A 19974-nucleotide genomic window follows, 5' to 3' on the forward strand; every position below is an offset into this window, starting at 1 on the left:
TCAATTTGAGTAGAACCCTTTTCGTAAGCCTCCAGGTTTCTGCCCCGTAGGTGAGTACTGGTAAGACACAGCTATTATATACTTTTCTCTTGAGTGATAACGGCAACCTGCTGTTCATGATTTGGGAATGCCTGCCAAACGCACTCCAGCCCATTCTTATTCTTCTGATTATTTCCGTCTCATGATCCGGATCCGCCGTCACTATCTGCCCTAAGAAGATGTATTCCCTTACGACTTCCAGTGCCTCGCTACCTATTGTAAATTGCTGTTCTCTCCCGAGACTGTTAAGCATTACTTTAGTTTTCTGCATATTAATTTTTAGACCCACTCTTCTGCTTTGCCTCTCCAGGTCAGTGAGCATGCATTGCAATTGGCCCCCTGAGTTACTAAGTAAAGCAATATCATCAGCGAATCGCAAGTTACTAAGGTATTCTCCATTAAATTTTATCCCCAATTCTTCCCAATCCAGGTCTCTGAATACCTCCTGTAAACACGCTGTGAATAGCATTGGAGATATCGTATCTCCCTGCCTGACGCCTTTCTTTATTGAGATTTTGTTGCTTGCTTTATGGAGGACTACGGTGGCTGTGGAGCCGCTATAGATATCTTCCAGTATTTTTACATATGGCTCATCTACACCCTGATTCCGTAATGCCTCCATGACTGCTGAGGTTTCGACTGAATCAAACGCTTTCTCGTAATCAATGAAAGCTATATATAAGGGTTGGTTATATTCTGCACATTTCTCTATCACTTGATTGATAGTGTGAATATGGTCTATTGTTGAGTAGCCTTTACGGAATCCTGCCTGGTCCTTTGGTTGACAGAAGTCTAAGGTGTTCCTGATTCTATTTGCAATTACCTTAGTAAATACTTTGTAGGCAACGGACAGTAAGCTGATCGGTCTATAATTTTTCAAGTCTTTGGCGTCCTCTTTCTTATGGAATAGGATTATGTTAGCGTTCTTCCAAGATTCCGGTACGCTCGAGGTCATGAGGCATTGCGTATACAGGGTGGCCAGTTTCTCTAGAACAATCTGTCCACCATCCTTCAACAAATCTGCTGTTACCTGATCCTCCCCAGCTGCCTTCACCCTTTGCATATCTCCTAAGGCTTTCTTTACTTCTTCCGGCGTTACCTTCGGGATTTCGAATTCCTCTAGACTATTTTCTCTTCCATTATCGTCGTGGGTGCCACTGGTACTGTATAAATCTCTATAGAACTCCTCAGCTACTTGAACTATCTCATCCATATTAGTAATGATGTTGCCGGCTTTGTCTCTTAACGCATACATCTGATTCTTGCCAATTCCTTGTTTCTTCTTCACTGTTTTTAGGCTTCCTCCGCTCCTGAGAGCATGTTCAATTCTATCATAAGCATAGCATATCATAAGCAATAAGCATAGCTCGCTGCTATCTCATCGACTTGGGGATCTAAGTGGTTGTCCAGGTGCTGTACGACGGCCTGATAGCTCAGGTGGTTCATCGATTCTGACTGACAGTGGCCTTGAAGTACGCGAACCACGTTGTCACCTAATGCTGATACAAGAAGCGCACGCTATTTCCCTGGATCTGTGATGCTGTGGCCCTCAAAAAAGGCCTCCTAACGGACCCGGTACGTGTTCCAGCTACTGGTCGTGTAGTCGAACTCAGGTGGCCTGGCTGTCATCGTGCAGCCGGTCCTGCCCCACCCTTGTCGCCACTGAAGTGATGGAACGTAGCCGGTAGGTAGTGGCAGATCGAAGAACGCTTGATTGCTTGGTGTTGCTAGTTTTATAACGAAACAGAAAAGGGTCACATGACTGGACATGATAGCATGAGTGCGACACGTGTAATCTGTCTTGCTTATGCTATACATCAGCACGCGGGCTTGATAACGTTACATCACCCGTGCTTGATAACACTACAGTATTATTTCCACCAAACCCCCTTTATACGAAATTAAACGCAAAACCTAACCATTGAAAAACAGCCCATAATAATCACTTCTCGTCTGTCTTCGCTGCCACTCCTGAGTTTGACCTTGGAACATCTACCAGGATCCTACTCCATAGCTGTGCTTAATGTTCAGATAGACGGGGAGGGTATATGAAAACTAAAAGACTGTCATCAGCAGGCTGCGACAACATTAACAATAGGCTACTAAAAATAACCTTCGAAATAACTGATAAAATACTGTGCCTTATATTCACCAAACCATGCAAATCTCGGTCGTTATGAAATATGGGAAAATAAGTAACATTGCCCTTGATGTTAAAACCGGAATCACAGAAAGTGGCACCAATTACAGACCAATCTCTCTTACTAGTATGAAATCCAATCTGCTTCAACACATAATCGCGTCCAACCTAATGGCCTATCTCGAATCGGTCAGCTTCTTCTACCCGCTACAGCACCGCTTCCGAAAACAATGATCCTGCAAAACTCAACAGGCAAAATTAGCACTTCGAGCACAAGGTCGCGGGATCGAATCCCGGCCACGGCGGCCGCATTTAGATGGGGGGAAATGCGAAAACACCCGTGTACTTAGATTTAGGTGCACGTTAAAGAACCCCAGGTGGTCGGAATTTCCGGAGCCCTACACTACGGCGTGCCTCATAATCAGAAAGTGATTTTGGCGCGTAAAACCCCTTAATTTATTTTTTTAAAACTAGCACTTCATTTGCTGCTTGATAGGAATGAACGGCTTGCGATACAGGCCATATTTCTGGACTTTTCGAAAATATTTGACCGAGCACATCATTAAAATTTGCTGATTAAACTATGTTCCCTTGGTAACACTGAGAAATTTATCCGCTGGCTGAAACACTTTCTAAAACGTCTAATTCAGTCTACCACTGCCAATAACAGTAACTCTCAATTCGTTAGCGCAACATTAGGCGCTTCTCAAGGTGCAGGTTTATCACCACTATTATTTTTTATCTCTGTCAGCACCCGCCGTGGTTGCTCAGTGGCTATAGTGTTGGGCTGCTGAGCACGAGGTCGCGGGATCGAATCCCGGCCACGGCGGCCGCATTTCGATGGGGGCGAAATGCGAAAACACCCGTGTGCTTAGATTTAGGTGCACGTTAAAGAACCCCAGGTGGTCAAAATTTCCGGAGTCCTCCACTACGGCGTGCCTCACAATCAGAAAATGGTTTTGGCACGTAAAACCCCAAATATTATTATTATTATCTCTGTCAGCGACCTTCCCGCTAAAACAAATGGAAAAGCATGGCCTTTCGCCGATGGTTGCGTTATTGAGAAGCCTATACATAACATAGACAACATCACTACACCGCAACGTGATTTAGATTATATCGCTGCATGATGTAATCAATTGCTCATGCTGTTAAACTTGTCGAAATGGAAATTGATAACATTCTCGCGCAAACAACTTTCATAAACAACCCTTCCCACATTAATTCGTCCCCTATCAGCTCAGCTAAAACTCTAAGTGCCAAGGAGTGCATTTAGCGCCATACCAATCATAGGTATCGCATATATATACCATGAGGCATCTCCCACTTTGATATCCATGTCACCATTTTAAGTACACATTTACTGACTTCAAGAAAGTGGCCTTCTTTATGTACGTGCGACCACAGTTCGAGCACGTGTCATCGATATGGCATTCACCACAATCATAACTCACCAGTGAAATAAAAGCAGTACGAAACCGTGCCGCATGTTTTATAACCTCTTTCTGTTCTCCGTACATGAGTACAGCCGCTGTTAAACCGACTCCCTCCCTTACAGGAATTGAATAGGCTGTTTCACATGGCGCAATTAGGGCAAAAAAATCGTTCCGCCGCGCACGTCGCAGAGCGATTTTCGCTGACAGCTTTCACATGCGTATGCAGCAGCGCGATTTCCGTCAAAGCGATGCGCAAGGTTGTCTCCTGCTGACGAAGTATCCATGTCTAAATCATTAAATAAAATCAACATGAAAACTAGTCAAATATTCGAATTTTCCTATTATTATTTGATAACGAGATAAGTACAGGATTTTTTAACATTTAAAAGCCTTCACCCTTTACGACAGCTTGCAGATACGGGGAGTGAGGCGCTGCACAACACCGCAAGTATGAGCGTGCGGCTTGAGCGGCATCGGTGGGGTGGTTCCGTTTAGTACACTCTAGTTTCGTTGTTACTATGGTAGCCACAACTTTGCTTCCTGGATGAGTATTTGCTTTTACAGAAGATAAAGCTACTATTGAGTGTGCGTGAGTGTGCGTCAGCACTATTGAGTGTGCGTGAGCATTATTGAGTCGGTGGTAACTCTGTTAGACAGGATACCAGTAAGCTATCGCAGGAGACGAAAGATCTGATCAAGAAACGCCAATGTATGAAAGCCTCTAACCCTACAGCTAGAATAAACTTTCCAACCTAATGAACAAGCGTAAAACAGCTGACATAAGGAAGTATAACATGGATAGAATTGAAAATGCTCTCAGTAACGGAGGAAGCCTAAAAGCAGTGAACAAGATAGAATTGGCAAGAATCTGATGTATGCGTTGTATGCGTTGTATGCGTTAAGAGAGAAAGCCGGCAATATCATTACTAATGTGGATGAGATAGTTCAAGCGGCTGAGGAGTTCTATAGAGATTTATACAGTACCAGTGGCCCCCACGACGATAATGGAAGAGAGAATAGTCTAGAGGAATTCGAAATCCCACAGGTAACGCTGGAAGAAGTAAAGAAAGCCTTGGGAGATATGCAAAGGGGGAAGGCAGCTGGGGAGGATCAGGTAACAGCAGATTTGTTGAAGGATGGTGGGCAGATTGTTCTAGAGAAACTGGCCACCCTGTATACGCAATGCTTCATGACTTCGAGCGTAACGGAACCTTGGGAAAACGCTAACATAATCCTAATCCATAAGAAAGGGGACGCCAAAGACTTGAAAACTTATAGACCGATCAGCTTACTGTCCGTTGCTTACAAAGTATTTACTAAGGTATTTGCAAATAGACTCAGGAACACCTTAGACTTCCGTTAACCAAAGGACCAGGCAGGATTCCGTAAAGGCGACTCAACAATAGACCGTATTCACACTAATAATAATAATAATAAAAATAATATTTGGGGTTTTACTTGCCAAAACCACTTTCAGATTATGAGGCACGCCGTAGTGGAGGACTCCGGAAATTTTGACCGCCTGGGGTTCTTTAACGTGCATCTAAATCTAAGCACACGGGGGTTTTCGCATTTCGCCCCCATCAAAATGCGGCCGCCGTTGCCGGCATCACTATCAATCTGGTGATAGAAAAATCTGCGGAATATAACCAACCTTTATATATAGCTTTCATTGATTACGAGAAAGCGTTTGATTCAGTCTAAATCTCACTAGTCATGGAGGCATTGCGGAATCAGGGTGTGGACGAGCCGTATGTAAAAATACTGAGAGATATCTATAGCGGCTCCACAGCCACCGTAGTCCTCCATAAAGAAAGCAAAAAAGTAATAATAAAAAAAGTCGTCAGGCAGGAAGATACGCTCTCTCCAATGCTGTTCACAGCATGTTTAGAGGAGGTATTCAGAGACCTGGATTGGAAAGAAGTGGAAATAAAGTGTTAATGGAGAATACTTTAGTAACTTGCGATTCGCTCATGATATTGCCTTGCTTAGTAACTCAGGGGACCAGCTGCAATGCATGCTCACTGACCTGGAGAGGCAAAGCCGAAGGGTGGCTCTAAAAATTAATCTGCAGAAAACTAACGTAATGTTTAACAGTCTCGCAAGAGAACAGCCGTTTACGATAGGTAGTGAGGCACTGGAATGGGTAACGGAATACGTCTACTTAGGACAGGTAGTGACTGCGGATCCGGATCATGAGACTGGAGTAATCAGAAGAATTAGAATGGGCTGGAGTGCGTTTGGCAGGCATTCACAGATCATGAACAGCAGGTTGCCATTATCCTTCAAGAGAAAATTTTATAACAGATGTGTCTTACCAGTACTCACGTACGGGACAGAAACCTGGAGGTTTACGAAAAGGGTTCTACCTAAATTGAGGACGACGCAACGAGCTATGGAAAGAAGAATGATAGGTGTAACGTTAAGGGATAAGAAAAAGCAGATTCAGTGAGGGAACAAACGCGAGTTAATGATATCTTAGTGGAAATCAAGAAAACTAAATGGGAGGGGGCATGGGCAGGACACGTAATGAGGAGGGAAGATAACGGATGGTCATTAGGAGTTATTCAATGGAATCCAAGGGAAGGGAAGCGTAGCAGAGGGCGGCAGAAAGTTGGGTGGATGGATGAGATTAAGAAGTTTGCAGGGACAACATGGTCACAATTAGTAGATGACCGGGGTAGTTGGAGAAGTATGGGAGAGGCCTTTGGCCTGCAGTGGCGTAACCAGGCTGATGGTGATGATGAGTGCGCATGTATAAGCAGGTCGCACAATTTGTAGTGATGAAGACGCTGACGACGGCGGCGATCGAGTGGGTACGTGCCCTATGTTGATGCGGGGTGCTTCTCTCGACCTAGAAGGCGTGCAACTACTCCTTTGAAAGGGATTGTGTAAGCAGAAGGCGAAAAAATGTTTTTGAAGGTCCTAAGCCACAAACGCTCTTTGGTACGCCCTATTAAAACATAGCTAAAACTTACGCACGAAATCGCTCCACAGAGCTAACACCGCGCCGTTACACAGGAAAGCGCCTACTTTGACGGCGCTTTGTTTGGTAACACATTTCCCCTCACACATCGCGCTGATCGCTGCGACTCAGCGACGGCGCGACGAACTTGTTGGAATCCAGTCGCGGCGAGCCCTCGACGTCGCGGCGGTCGCTGAGCGACGGAATTCGCACTGTCGCTGGCTGATAATCGCGCCACGTGAAACAGCCTGATCACGTCGCATAATCGCTAGACTTCGCCTGCTTCAGTCCTTGTTTGGTAAGTCGTGTGCAAAGGACGCAAATTAAACCCACGACTCAGATCATCCTCGAGATTAGCCCGCGCAGGTCCCGACGTAAACTTAAGGGGCCGAACATCGGCAATAAATAATTGTTTCTCGCGCACAATAACCTCGTGTACAACCCTTCCTAGCTTCATGCTCAGAATGACCAAAATTTCACGAACTAACCCATCACCGGCTCTCCGACAAAACACACCCAGCGTACGGTGCCGTTACCTTGTTTTCGTACTACCGTATGCTACTTTGATTTGCTTCACTTTTCTCAATTTTGCCACCAGTTGCTTTTAATTGTATTCTATTTGGAAACTCGATGTAAGCCCCCCCCTCCCTTATGTAATAGCTTCGGGCCCTTAAGGTGCAATAAATGACATGAAATGGAATTATGTGTACAAAGATGTGACCACAGATGCATTATCTGAGCACCATGATAAGACAGGCCATTCCATAGACTTAGACTTGGCGTATATTGTCCCCACGGACAACCTTTTACATTCGCGATTACTATTAGTAGCACCACGTATACAGACGACGTGCCAGGCTTTGAAGAGGACATGCGGTGATCTGCCTGAAATCTATGCACACGCACCGCGCTATCTCACCCATACTTTAACAACAGCCATTGCCTTTGCTGTCATTGGGAACACAGGACCTGTGCCGGCCCCGAAGCTTAATCTTCTCGTTTTTTATTACAGTCTTTGCAGGTGTTGGGTTTTCATTTTCTCGAAAGACGAAGTATATAGGAAAACCGTGTTTCCGTGGCAGCTTCAGCCCACAAGGTGTATGGTGCATGTAAGGTGTTCACCCTGTAAGTTGTTCAGCCTGTAAGGTCTTATGTTCTCGCAAAAAAGACGTTTTAGCTTTCCGACAAAGAAGATGTCTAAACTAAATGCTTACTCTGGATGTACACTCAGGGCACTCCCAACTAGAAAGCGTGGTCTGGATAGCGACTGTTGCGGGTCTTGACCAAGCTCAACCATGTTAAGCAGCACCTGCAAGAGATCAATGAGAACATTTACTGAAAGATGGTAGCAAGTGATTGCATATGTTCTCAAACAAAATATCTCGACATTGAACAGTGGATCAGTTCTACAAGGATAGTCAATATTTTTTTTAATAATTCTTCAGTGACTTAGGAACGTTTTCGCCATGACGGTGGCACCTCCCTTATATCGAACAATAGTAAAGCTAAACCTGAATGCTGCCTTGAAGTAAAAGTGGAGATACTGCGGGAGATTAAGTGGGGACGCGAACAAAACAGATCCTTGGTTCACACTCCGGCTATCCTTTGCTTGTCTTGTTAAGTATGTTAAGCTTGCCATAGGAAACCTCTATGACGATGTCCAACATTCAGACCCGTGGCATTCAATGGTTGTCAGCTGGAAGCACTAGTTGCTTCCTTCAGTCTTTATAGGAGTGAGTACACATAAATTATTTAAACTGGTTTCAATTCAAATATTGGCTCGCAAAAATAATACAATTATACACCGGCTTTTCATAGGCATGGGCATTTTACTTTCAGGCACAACTACGTATGAAATGAGTAAATTACAAACCATAGGAATTATTTAAACCTCTAACCACCTAGCGCTATCAATCGTTTCATATAATAAGCAGAAGAATATAGCATATTTTAATTCAGCATGTAAATAAAAATCGTGATTAGTACAAGGTGTCAAATGGGACTGCACACTGTTCTCTGTTCATTTTATTTCTATTTGCAAAATTGGCTTGTGGCTGTAGTATATGCTATTCAGGCATAATATATAGGTACAGGTAGTGCTTAATTTGTAAATTCTTGTTTGCATAGTCTCGTTCAAGAAGAGCAAGCTAGCATGGAATCGCTATGGGAGTAGGGTGGACAGAAATGAAGCTGCGTACTGCAGGAGCTTCCATTATTAGATATAAAAGAAAGAAATAAATATAAACGGCAAAGCTTCACTACCCGGACCCATATGAATTAGAATTGAGTACTGTAATTTTATTTCTTCAAGGTGGTCACACCCCAGTCTAACCACAGTAGAGACACTTGCTCTGTGGCGTCTCCAAACAAACTCCTATGTACACGGTGTTATAATGCATAAAATTCGCCCGACCCAACTCTCATATCTTTGCCTATCCTGCCCTTTGTCGCATGGGGATGGGTTGTCCTAGTCTTGCTGACCCCAATAGCCATGCAGCTCAACCAAGAAGTGAAAACAAAAGCACAGAAGAAGACCGCCAAGAATGCTGGATGGCCATGCCCACGCCCCCAGACTTCGAGGGCCAGCGAAAGCTGGTGAACCAGGCCAGGAAAACAGCAAGGGTCAATGACTGCCTGGACTAAGGAGGCCACCCACCTTCAGTGAAGAAAGAACTCTTTCTCACTCATTCTCGATAATGAATGTTTTTATCTCTCTGTCTAGGCCGTAATGTTCATTTATTCATTTGTAGTTGTCTACAGTTACTCTTTCTTTACTTTCATATTTTTGAGCAAACGTGTATTATACTCAATGAGTTTCGCATTTATATATTTACCACTGAATGTAATACATTCTTGTTGAAATGACTAAATTATAATATTCCAGAAAGATTTCTGATCGTTTTCTTTCCTAGTTCTACTTTTCAACTTTTCACACGTAATATGTGCTTAAATTGTGTTTTCTAGAAGACCTTGGCCCGCAATGTGAGCAATGCCTCATTTATTTACTTTCTTCCTTTCCCAGGAGCCCAACAATTATTAAATAACCTAGCGCACCCCTTCCCTTCATATCACTACAAGATCTCTTTTCTCCTTTTGAAGTTTGTTATCAAACCGTTGAATTACACTTTTGTATCTTGCTGATGTTCTTCGCACCTGATAAAAACTTGCACTACAAAGCAGTCCCAAATAAATGAAGCCTTGCACTAAAGAAGGCGAGGCTGCTTTGAAAAATACATTGAATAGAGGCTGAGGCGAACATTGTTCCCCCAAAGGTTATTATACATTCATAACGAGGAATAAAGCGCCATTATAAGAGAACTTCACTGCAGCCAACAAAAGCTACCTAAATACATTTATTTGTTTATCAAATTCACTTCTACTAAATAGGATTTACAAACCAAACTATAATTGAATTGTGTAGCCAAGTTGTGGTTTATGGTTTCAATTACGATCTTACCTGGGCAAGGATGCTTGTCTGTATGAGTCCACCCATACTGCCCATCGTGCATAGCCAATCTCGCGAGCATGCGTCAGTCACCATAACAGGCATGAGCGAGTGGTAGGGCTTTTTTCGGGGCCCGAAACAATTCGGGTGCCCGGGAACACGGTTGAATGCGGCTCCCCGTCTCTGTAAGAAAGCCTGCATGAACAACTCTTCAATAGAAAAATTTACCGAGATAGGGAAGCGTCAATGATTCGACTATTTTCACCATGAATTTCCGCCGGCAAGCAAAACGGCTTTCGAAGTACACATGCGAATAAATAATCCAGCTGCAATTTAAATGCAACCGAACGCACTATATAGTTCTTTTCTGCTAACCGCAACAAAAAGTTCTTGAAAGCGTTCTCAGTACAACTTCAAAACCAAACATTTCCTGTGTTTAAAGCGATCCGTGGCCTGCGGGCATAAAACGGACACAGCGGAAGCGCACCTTCTCTTGATGTTCTTCAATCGTGGTATTTGCCTCCTACCTGAACGGAAAATCCGTGCTCTTCGACGACAGCACATCCAAAATAATTCGAGAGGCTTCCGATCAGTCCACATACGTTTCCGGCCTCGTCAGCAGCCGCCACAAACGTGGTACCCAAATTCTCGAGAGGAAGTGCAGCTTCCGGGTAAACGGTTTTCATTCTTCTGCAAGTAGAAATAAATAATTCCGCGTTGCTCTTGGCGCAAATACTCAGCGCGAATCGATGCTGTACACACAAGTTGGACAGCGCTTAGTGGAAGTCTGTGCAAATAGCATCATCGTTTAGCTCAGTAAAATTGCATAACACGTAACTATTTGCATGGCATATACAACAAACGGTTACCTCTAACTAATCGCGCAGTAGCTGTTGCTTCCTCGAAGCTCCACAATAAAAAATCAACTTCTTGCCCAGCGAATATCTTACCGTTGACGAGATGGTATTAACAACGTCTCTGATTTACTAGTTACACAATGATACCTTTTTCTGAAAGCTAATGAAGAGAATTTTGCGAACAAGCTTATGTCATTTATTATAGCACTTTAGCATTTGTATGTCGTATCCTGAGAAAATATATGTTGATACCTAGCACTTGAGGTGGCTGCCTTGTCGAGTATGGATTATAAAACATTTGATACGTGAGACTGAGGATGAATTAAAGCCTACGAAGATAGTTCATTCGCAACTGTTGCTTGCGTAGCCCCGTCGCAATTTCTATCAAAGACTTGTCCCACTGGACGTGTACCGGGACTTCGGAATGCGGTAAGAAAAACCAAACGTGTCGCTGTAATGCAAAGTAGCATATTGATTAAGTGTCGGGGCCATGGAACGCATGAGTCTCAGTCCGCTGTTCACAGCTTCGGTGCGCTCCTTTACTCAGAGAGAGAGAGAGAGTTACATAATTTCTAATAAATAATACATCTCCCTCTGAGTATTGAAATGAACAAGACAAGTACCCTTATAAAAACGGTTTCTATTGGAATTGTCCTAGCCTTGCTGACCAGATCTATGTAAGTGTAATAAGGACGCTTGTCTGTTCCGCTTACTTTGTTAGTTGGGGCAGTTGTGAAAACATGTTACATGCCTAGCACATACAATTTCTGATCTTTCGTAGCAGCTTTCTATGTCTTGAAACGTATGTACCTGTCAAATTTCACCATTGTAGCAATGTTATGTGCACGCTGATGTGAGAGCATCTCATCCAGCGAGCCACCAGTTTGAGGGTCCCCCACGTATCGTAAGCCATCAGCGATGGCGTGGCGAAGTGCCTCAATCACGACGTGTTCGAACTGACCAGGGATTTGCTTCAAGTCTGCAAGAAGAACAGGACAGAATGAGCAGCATTTATATGCCACATCAAGGAAGGAGAGAAAAGTGCTAAAGCGTTCTAGGGCATGCTTCCGAACTAAATGTTCTTCGTTTTCACCTTAGGTTAGTGTTGAAGCTTCACCGTTCGACTCAGACACGGCTACATAGTGTTGAATGTATAACTTACAATGATTTCCTAACGTTCTGAGTTTATTGGTAGTAGCATGAACAAGTAGAAAGAAAGAAATCTGGTAGGCTCAATCGGGGGCGCAGCTGCACTGGGGTACGTGTGAAGTCTTGTGCATGCTGCAAAGGAGGCATGAGCAATAGGGCACAGAAATGACGTAACCAAAAATGCAAGTTGCATTCTTCTTACCTGCTTAAACTTACCTGAACTTACCTGAAACGTACCTTACCTGCTTAACATACCTGAAAACTTACCTGCTTAATTTGTGTTAAAGTTAGTGTTACCGTACTATCCAATTCTGCATTTGTCCACACTCCGACTTGGTATTGGTCGTTGTTGTTTTGCAGAAGATACCCTGGGTACTAGCATACACAAATTACTCCTCTACTGGTGGCATCCAAAATCATCCAGCGGTACTCGAGTCCGCCGTGATCGTACATGGCTTGAGCTTATCCGATTTCCACCATCTCCGGTGCTTGGTCTTCCCATAAGAGAGACAGTTTCCCATGGTTGATGGAGTTGGCTATCCCTCATTCATGTTACCCGAAGTTTTGCAGACAACTTATTGTACGTTGGTGTATAATGCTGAGGCAATAAATTCGAGCAAGTTTAATTTTCTACATCAAATTGCGCACTTGTAGACATATAACACCTGGTGAGCACTGGTTTGAGTTCGATAATTTATTCCTTCTATGATCATAATCAGCTCTCTCCAACAAATCCACTTCCACCGGGATCGACACGCTTGCTGCAAAGCTACTGCCATCTCAGCAGCCCGCGCGATGCTAAATTTACCCCCTATTGCTTCATACTACTAATTGGATTAACTGCCTTTTGTATTATGGTACGGGTTTTTCCTTCTAATTTATTTTTTCACAGTCACCTAAACTTTCATGATCTTTTATTTTCTATTCCATTGTCGCATGTTATGGTCTCTATTTCTCTCACTTTTTTGTGACTCCTGGTTGCCTATGCATACTTTCAATAGACATGTACTTGGTTGCAATCTGTGACATCAAAAGAGGCCGAAACAATGTCACCCTGCACTGTCTCATTCGGGCTTTTAACGCGGGCTTATGAAGCCTACCGGCCTACCGATGTTTTGTTAACTTTATCACTGACAAGATGTTCCATGTTAAGCGCAGAATGAGATTTGCAAACGTTAGAGTGGCACTTTTACTCCTTTCCAGATTACACAAACCACCTGATATGTACTGTGGCCGCAAAGTGCAATCTTGCCCATTGTTTCTGTGTTCCGCTTCCCCTTTGTTTAAATATTATCTTGGTGGGTGCTTGAGTAAGGCTTTCGTTCGTTTATGCATACGCCTAGGTAATTATATTGCTAAACTTTGGGTATGCCTTGATCTTGGACTCACATCCCGCAATTACTATTTCTTTCCTTTAAGCCCTGATTTGCCGCTGCGTGGTCACACATGTTTGCAAGTATCTATAAATCTCTTGCATTTTCCCTGTGCGCATTACGCATATAGAGTAAATCAAATGTAATTCACTGTTTTCCAGTCGTCTGTCTATGCCTTTGACATAGAGCTTGAACAACAACGAACAGAGGACAACCTTGCTTCAGTCCTCGGTGAACTTGCGCCCCGTAATAAAATGGTTGGTCTTTCGATACTGTTTGATATGAAAAGGAGGAGAGGTAGCAAAACAACCCTGTATATCTTCCTCAGAAGGTATTACAAAATTTTTTCCGTGCCTTTGCGATTGAGAGCTTCCACCAACATTTCCTTGTCTACGTGTACCTAGGCTCCCTTGATCTCTACAAATGCTGTCTACAAAAGTCTGTTCTGAGCTACTGAAATCCTTATGCACTTAGTACAAACGTAATATCATCTAAGCACCTGCCTCCTCTGAAACCATTCTTTATGTTCTAACCATTCCATTCTAACCATTCTAAGTTCTATTTCTGTGGCTTGCATTGTCATTCTATGTATCACCGACGTTACTGCAACTGTACTGTACGAGTTCGTGTTATCCTTACCACATTTGCCCTTGTAAATGAGGGTAATGCTTTACGCCATCGAACCGCAATTTTATTCGCTTAAATCGCTTGTCGTATGGCATTAGTCAGCAGGGCCCTAGTGTTTGGACAGAGCATTTTGATTATCTGCATTGGAATTTCATCGAATCTTCCAGTCGTGTTATCAGGGGCATGGTCTGCTGCTTTTTTTCTACTAAACAATTTTTAGGCTGAATTCTGATCTTCCAGACTTTTCTGTTGTTGCTTCATTTGTTTGAACAAGAATTACTCATACCGGATCATGCTTCCGTCTTCAACGCAAAAGGCCGTTTGCAAATTTTTAGGGACGTCCGAGTGCTCTTGCATTGTTATAGAATCTTCTGCATGCGTCCTTGTCTCTCTTGATAAGTGTTATACACCGAACGTTCCCTTATGCATATAATTTTTTCTTGCACGAGCTCACTCACCACCCTTTCCTTGTCTAGGCATATGTCCACTGAATGAGCAAGCTTTCTTGGCGTGCAGTACCTGAAGCTGCATGTTGGTTAACTTCGACATCGTTAACTTCGTCATATTCGTCGATTGTTGTAGGAAAGGCACCAATTTTCTTTGTGTTTTTTGCGATCCCTCTTATTTGTAATCTTTTAAATTTGGATGATACTCGTTGTTTTTTTTTGCATTAGTATCTCCGACATATTAAGGTTAGACATTTACGATCGCTACCTAAGGTATTCCTTATTTTTATGTTCGACTATTACCATTTGGTCTAGTCGTTCGTACATTTTTCTAAGACCAATTCGTATAAGATATATGACTGCCTTTTGCCGCATTGCCACGTCACCTGTTCATGACACTGATTCTGCCTATCAATTACTATTAGCTTCTGCTCTTCCCTCAGATCCAGCACTAAAAATTATCAGTGTATGCGTCAGAATCCACTACGTCCGCACTCACATCTCCTACTCATATCACCTGGCATGATTTGTTGAACTCATTTTTATCGCTTGTAGTGTAATCATGCAATTCTGTACTTTTGTCTTTGCCCTCACTGCCTGTCCATAGCTAAGCTACTCCAAGCCACGTCTTTCTGCTTTCCCATGTACAGCTAATCCAAATAATGTTGCTTACATGGGTCTCATACAATTGCCACTTCATAACTCGAGTATTTGGCACGCATACGCTCCCGCCTTTCCTTGATCTAGCAGCGGCTTGTCGAAAACAAACTGCTGCTGCAAATCTTAAAGGTGCAGTTTTGTCGAAACGTACACGCTAATAGCTTCGTCATCCAGGTACGTTTGACTTTCCCCCCAATTTTGTGTTTGCCAGCACCCTGTATGTTAATGTAGGAGATTTAACAGACTCCATACTTATAACTTGTAATTATGCTTTTTACTAATGTGTCGCTACAGTCAACACTTAATCATCATTCACCATTGCCTGGGGACTTAAATGCTTCGTGCGACGTCAGCGCCAGCTGTAGGCGATAGAGATGCATGATCGCGTTATGTCTAGGAACCTCAGACAAGAGGCTAACAGCTGTGATTGCATCACGCATTGCGCATCAATGGCAAAATGTGTGCACGCGACACATGCATGATTGCGTAATGGCTCATTTTCTCTGCACAGCGATAGGAAGATAAGGCACTTGGGCAGCATGGTTGCACTTATATAAGCGATAATAGCACAAGATGTTTTCGCTACGTGGAGTTCTAGCAAACGACCCCCTAAACCAAACTGAGGAACGTTTCACGGGAAAATCGGCGGACATGACAGAATCGTTATTTAAAGTATTAACTAAATCTGCAGACAAGATTTGTGAGTTCGACCCTTCAGCGCACAATAAAATTTCAAGTTATTCTAAAAAACATCATCCCAACGTTCTAGTACCACTGAATTCAAAGGTCCTGAGTAACAAATACAAGCTCGCTGCAAGTCTGAACAAGCCAGCAGCTTCTCGGCCACAGGTTACAATTGCAGGAGAAGTCATTCCGTTCCAACCAAGACATGTGAAGCACTTCCTGCTATCCAGTTATCGAGCCATGGAATATGTTGTCTGCACTATTACCTAAGTCATGTCCAGAATCCTATAGGTATGTACACTAGAAGAAAGCAGCGATATAACATCGCCGGCCATCTCATCATCGGAGTGCCCCCGACTGTGAATGAACTGGCGCTGTGATAGAGAACGCAAAAATTATCCTCAAATGTAGAAATAACATATATATTGCGCCATTATAGCAAAGAGCAGCCGAAGCCAGCAATGTTATTATTATTTATTTATTTATACATACTGCAGACTACACAACCTGGTCCAAGCAGGACGGGCATTTTTTTAAGAAATCACACTGCGTATAAGGGTGAACATACATTGTGTTTTACATCCAGAGACAAATGAATTGCAAAAATGAACACAATGGGTAAATGTACACTATGCTACACGATGGCAAGACGATCGCGCTCTGATGTAGAATTCTAAAGAGACACTGTGTGCGCGAAAAACGAAAATTTATAAGCATCTGTTTTTGCAAAATATGGCGTTAAAGATCTTGGTTGTTGATGGCTTGTATGTATTGTTGATAGGGGGGATAAATAGAAGGAAGGGTCAATAGCGAATTTCTGGTTAAGGAGATAATTCAGGAAGCGCAAGCGAAATTGCCTTCTTCTGTAATGAAGTGGTGGTATGTTATTGGCTTCATTAGTTCCGACGGAGAGTCCACACGACGAAATTTAGAAAAGATAATTCTAACAGCCTTTCTTTAATTCTTTCGAGTTTATCAATGCTACATTTTGTGTAAGGGGCCGATACTATGCTTGAATATTCTATCTTTGGTCTGATGTAGGATTGATAGCCTAGAAGTTTTACATTTGGCGGTGAATTACGAAGATTGTGTCTTAAGAAACACAACTTTGTGAAAGCAGAACAAATGATATCAATGTGTGATTCCAGGAGAGGTTAGCAGTGAACGTTAAACCTAAATATTTGTAGCTGTCGACATGATCAACTGTAGATGAACCTAGGGAGTAAGCATACTGAAATGGGGATTTGTTCTTTAGTTAGATATGGAAACTGTTTTTTGTGCATTTATGACCACACCCAACTGGTTGCACCATTGGTATATGTAATCTTGATTTTTGTTTAGTTCTTGTTGATCATGTATGCTGCAAACTTCACGGAATAATATACAGTCATCTGCGAACAATCGAATTTGAACCATTGGATCAATTATATATACGATATCATTCATATAGCACAAAAATAGCAACGGCCCTAGCACACTGCCTTGGGGCACACCCGACGTGACTGGTAGAAGACGCGAATTTTGATCCTCGACTGTGACAAACTGCACCAGATTTTCCAAATAATCAGCCACCCAAGCAGCCAACACCTTCGGAAGGCCAACGTTGTTTAGTTTATAGATTAGTTTGTCATGAGGAACATTATCAAAGGCCTTACAGAAATTAAAAAAAAATATGTCTATCTGAATATTATTATCAAGACCTTTGACGAACTCATGCGTAACAGTGACGAGTTGCGTCGCGGTCGAATACTTCTTTCTGAAACCGTGCTGAAAACATGTGAATACGGAGTGTTTGTCAAGTAATTATGTAATCTGAGGGGCTATAATATGTTCTATAGGTTTACAACATAAGGAATTTAAAGATATCGGTCTGTAATTAGATAGTAATAATCTGTCGCCTTTCTTGAATGTAGGGATTACTCGGGCCGCCTTCCAGTCACGCGGCAAGGTTGCTGTTGACAAGGAACTATTAAAAATAATGAGAAGGAACTTGGCGACGCGTTCTGCATATCGTCGAATAAACACATTTGGAAGATCGTCAGGACCACAACATTTTTTTCGTGTTTAAGTTTAAAAGCATAGAAACCAAACCAGTATATGAAATAAAATTGACTTCGCATGATTCAAATGAGATTGCAGTAGGCGTACATGGTCCGGATACTCAAAACACGCTATGAAAATAGGTGTTAAAATGATTTGCTATATCGTCATGATTTGTAACCATGCTACCATCAACTGATATCTTCGAAACTGCTTTCTTGCTTTCACTAAGATAATTCCAGAACTTGGAAGCATCATTCTTTACAAAATTGGGGATTACAGCTTTAAAGTAGTAATCCTTTGCGTGATGCGTCGCTTGTGCAAGGATTCTTTGGTGATCGCTGATAACTCTGCACTGCGCATGCTGCTTTCGTAGCGGTTTAATTTTTCTCTTCAATTTAATGATTTCACGAGTCATCTTGACAAGTCTTCACAAATTTGGCCCAAACAGCGCCCGTGTTTGGGGCGCCGTCATCAAAGTCTGTAAGTACGGTTTTCATGTATTCAAGCACACGAGCATCGTCAGCTCTGGAATAGTCCTTAAAATACCGAATGGGAGATTTCTGGTAGCTACTGGTTTTAAGAAGAGGAATTGACACGCTTACAAGTTCATGATCGGACAGCCCTTGTTCCACTAGAGTGGTATGTTCTGAAAAGCCCCGTTTACAAATACCAAATACCGCTTGTGGGTTGTTTGATTATGTGAGTTAGGTAGTGTGCGAGCATGATATCAAAAATAATGTTAGTGTTTTACTGGCCTAGGAAGAACAGGCCAGTCCCTCCCAGTCCACACTTGGAAAATTAAGGTCTCCAACCACGAAAATTTTCTTATTAGAATACAGTGACATATGTTCTTTGAGCACAGTTAAGTACTCCAGGCCCGCATCCGGCGGCCTATAACATGCGTAGAAGATCAAACTATGTCCCCAACAGGACAACTGTACGCACAAGCATTCAAGAATGCCAACATCAATTGTATTCGTAGCTTCTACTTTGGCCTTAACAAGGATGGCTACTCCCAACCTCTGGTAGCTCTATCTTTTCCATATACGTTGTAACATGGGGGAAAGATTTCATCGTCACTAATTTCCTTTCTCAGCCGCCACTCTGTTATAACCTCGACGTGAGGATCATGCTGTATAAGTATGGTTTCTAACTTATCTATTTATTTAGTGACACTGCGCGCGTTTATGTTAATTGGCCTCAGTTCTTTCCGTTTGGTTACGTCTCCGGTTATATTGGACGACCTAGCGATTTTCACTTTGGGTGTGGTTTCTGGACCAGGGATCTGGTCGCATTCCTCAGTTATGTCTGTGGCAATGGCACTTGGCTTCGAGTGTTTGGCCGTCGGGTTTCGCTGGCCGCAATGCTTCGCTTTATGGTTCCCTTTTTTGAACAGTACTTTATCATTTTTGTTTTGGTCCCAAACGTATGCCTTTTTATTGATATATAGCTTATCGTGTACCAGCGAGGCTTTGTCGCCGTTTTCTCGATTCATTTTGCACCTTTGCCATTGTTTCCTTCTGATTTCCCGCACTCTTACGGAAAAATACTCGCCAATAGAGTAATCCGTGCCTTTCAGTTTGCCTCACTGCTTTAAAATTGTAGTTTTGTCTCTTGAATCTAGGAGCTTGAGAATAAAAGGCCTGACCTTGCCACCCGATGGCCATCCTAACGTATGAATACGTTCTATAGCCACTGTTTCTAGCTCAAGAATACCTTTTATAATCTCATTCTTCACAGCATCCTCTAGCAATTCGGTTTTCTCTTCTTTAGCTTCAGGTAGACCATAAACAATGATATTAGACCTTCTGCTTCGGTTCTCCAGGTAATCAATTCTTGCTTAAAGGTGGGCAATTTGCTCCTGGCACGATGTCACCTTACTTTCTAGACAGACCAAATAATCTAATTTTTTCTCAATATTGGTAAGGCGTTTTTCTTTAATTTCCTTAATGTCGATTGCAATCTCACAAAGTTGTTTTGCTATTTGTGCGAGATCAGGGCCGGGGTTGGTTTCGATGTCGCCACAAAGCTGTAGTAATCCTCGAACAGATGAAGCACCATCGAACAATGCGCAACATATCCCGGGGCCGAACAACCGTGGGCACGGTAA

General features: G+C 42.8%; 1 protein-coding gene across 1 annotated transcript in view; it reads right to left on the reverse strand.

The window, feature by feature from the left end:
- LOC142591263 (glutathione hydrolase-like YwrD proenzyme) overlaps positions 1–19974 on the reverse strand; it is an 82536-nt gene that overhangs the window by 8569 nt on the left and 53993 nt on the right. Inside the window, exons 6-9 of the mRNA XM_075703601.1 lie at positions 11693–11861; positions 10553–10715; positions 10038–10208; positions 7795–7889 (exon numbers count right to left, since the gene is read on the reverse strand). Of these exons, the coding sequence (XP_075559716.1) occupies positions 7795–7889; positions 10038–10208; positions 10553–10715; positions 11693–11861 (598 nt within the window). The remainder of the gene's footprint in view (positions 1–7794; positions 7890–10037; positions 10209–10552; positions 10716–11692; positions 11862–19974) is intronic.

The sequence above is a fragment of the Dermacentor variabilis genome, chromosome 8 (genome assembly GCF_050947875.1).
Source record: "Dermacentor variabilis isolate Ectoservices chromosome 8, ASM5094787v1, whole genome shotgun sequence".
Taxonomy (NCBI): Eukaryota; Metazoa; Arthropoda; class Arachnida; order Ixodida; family Ixodidae; genus Dermacentor; species Dermacentor variabilis.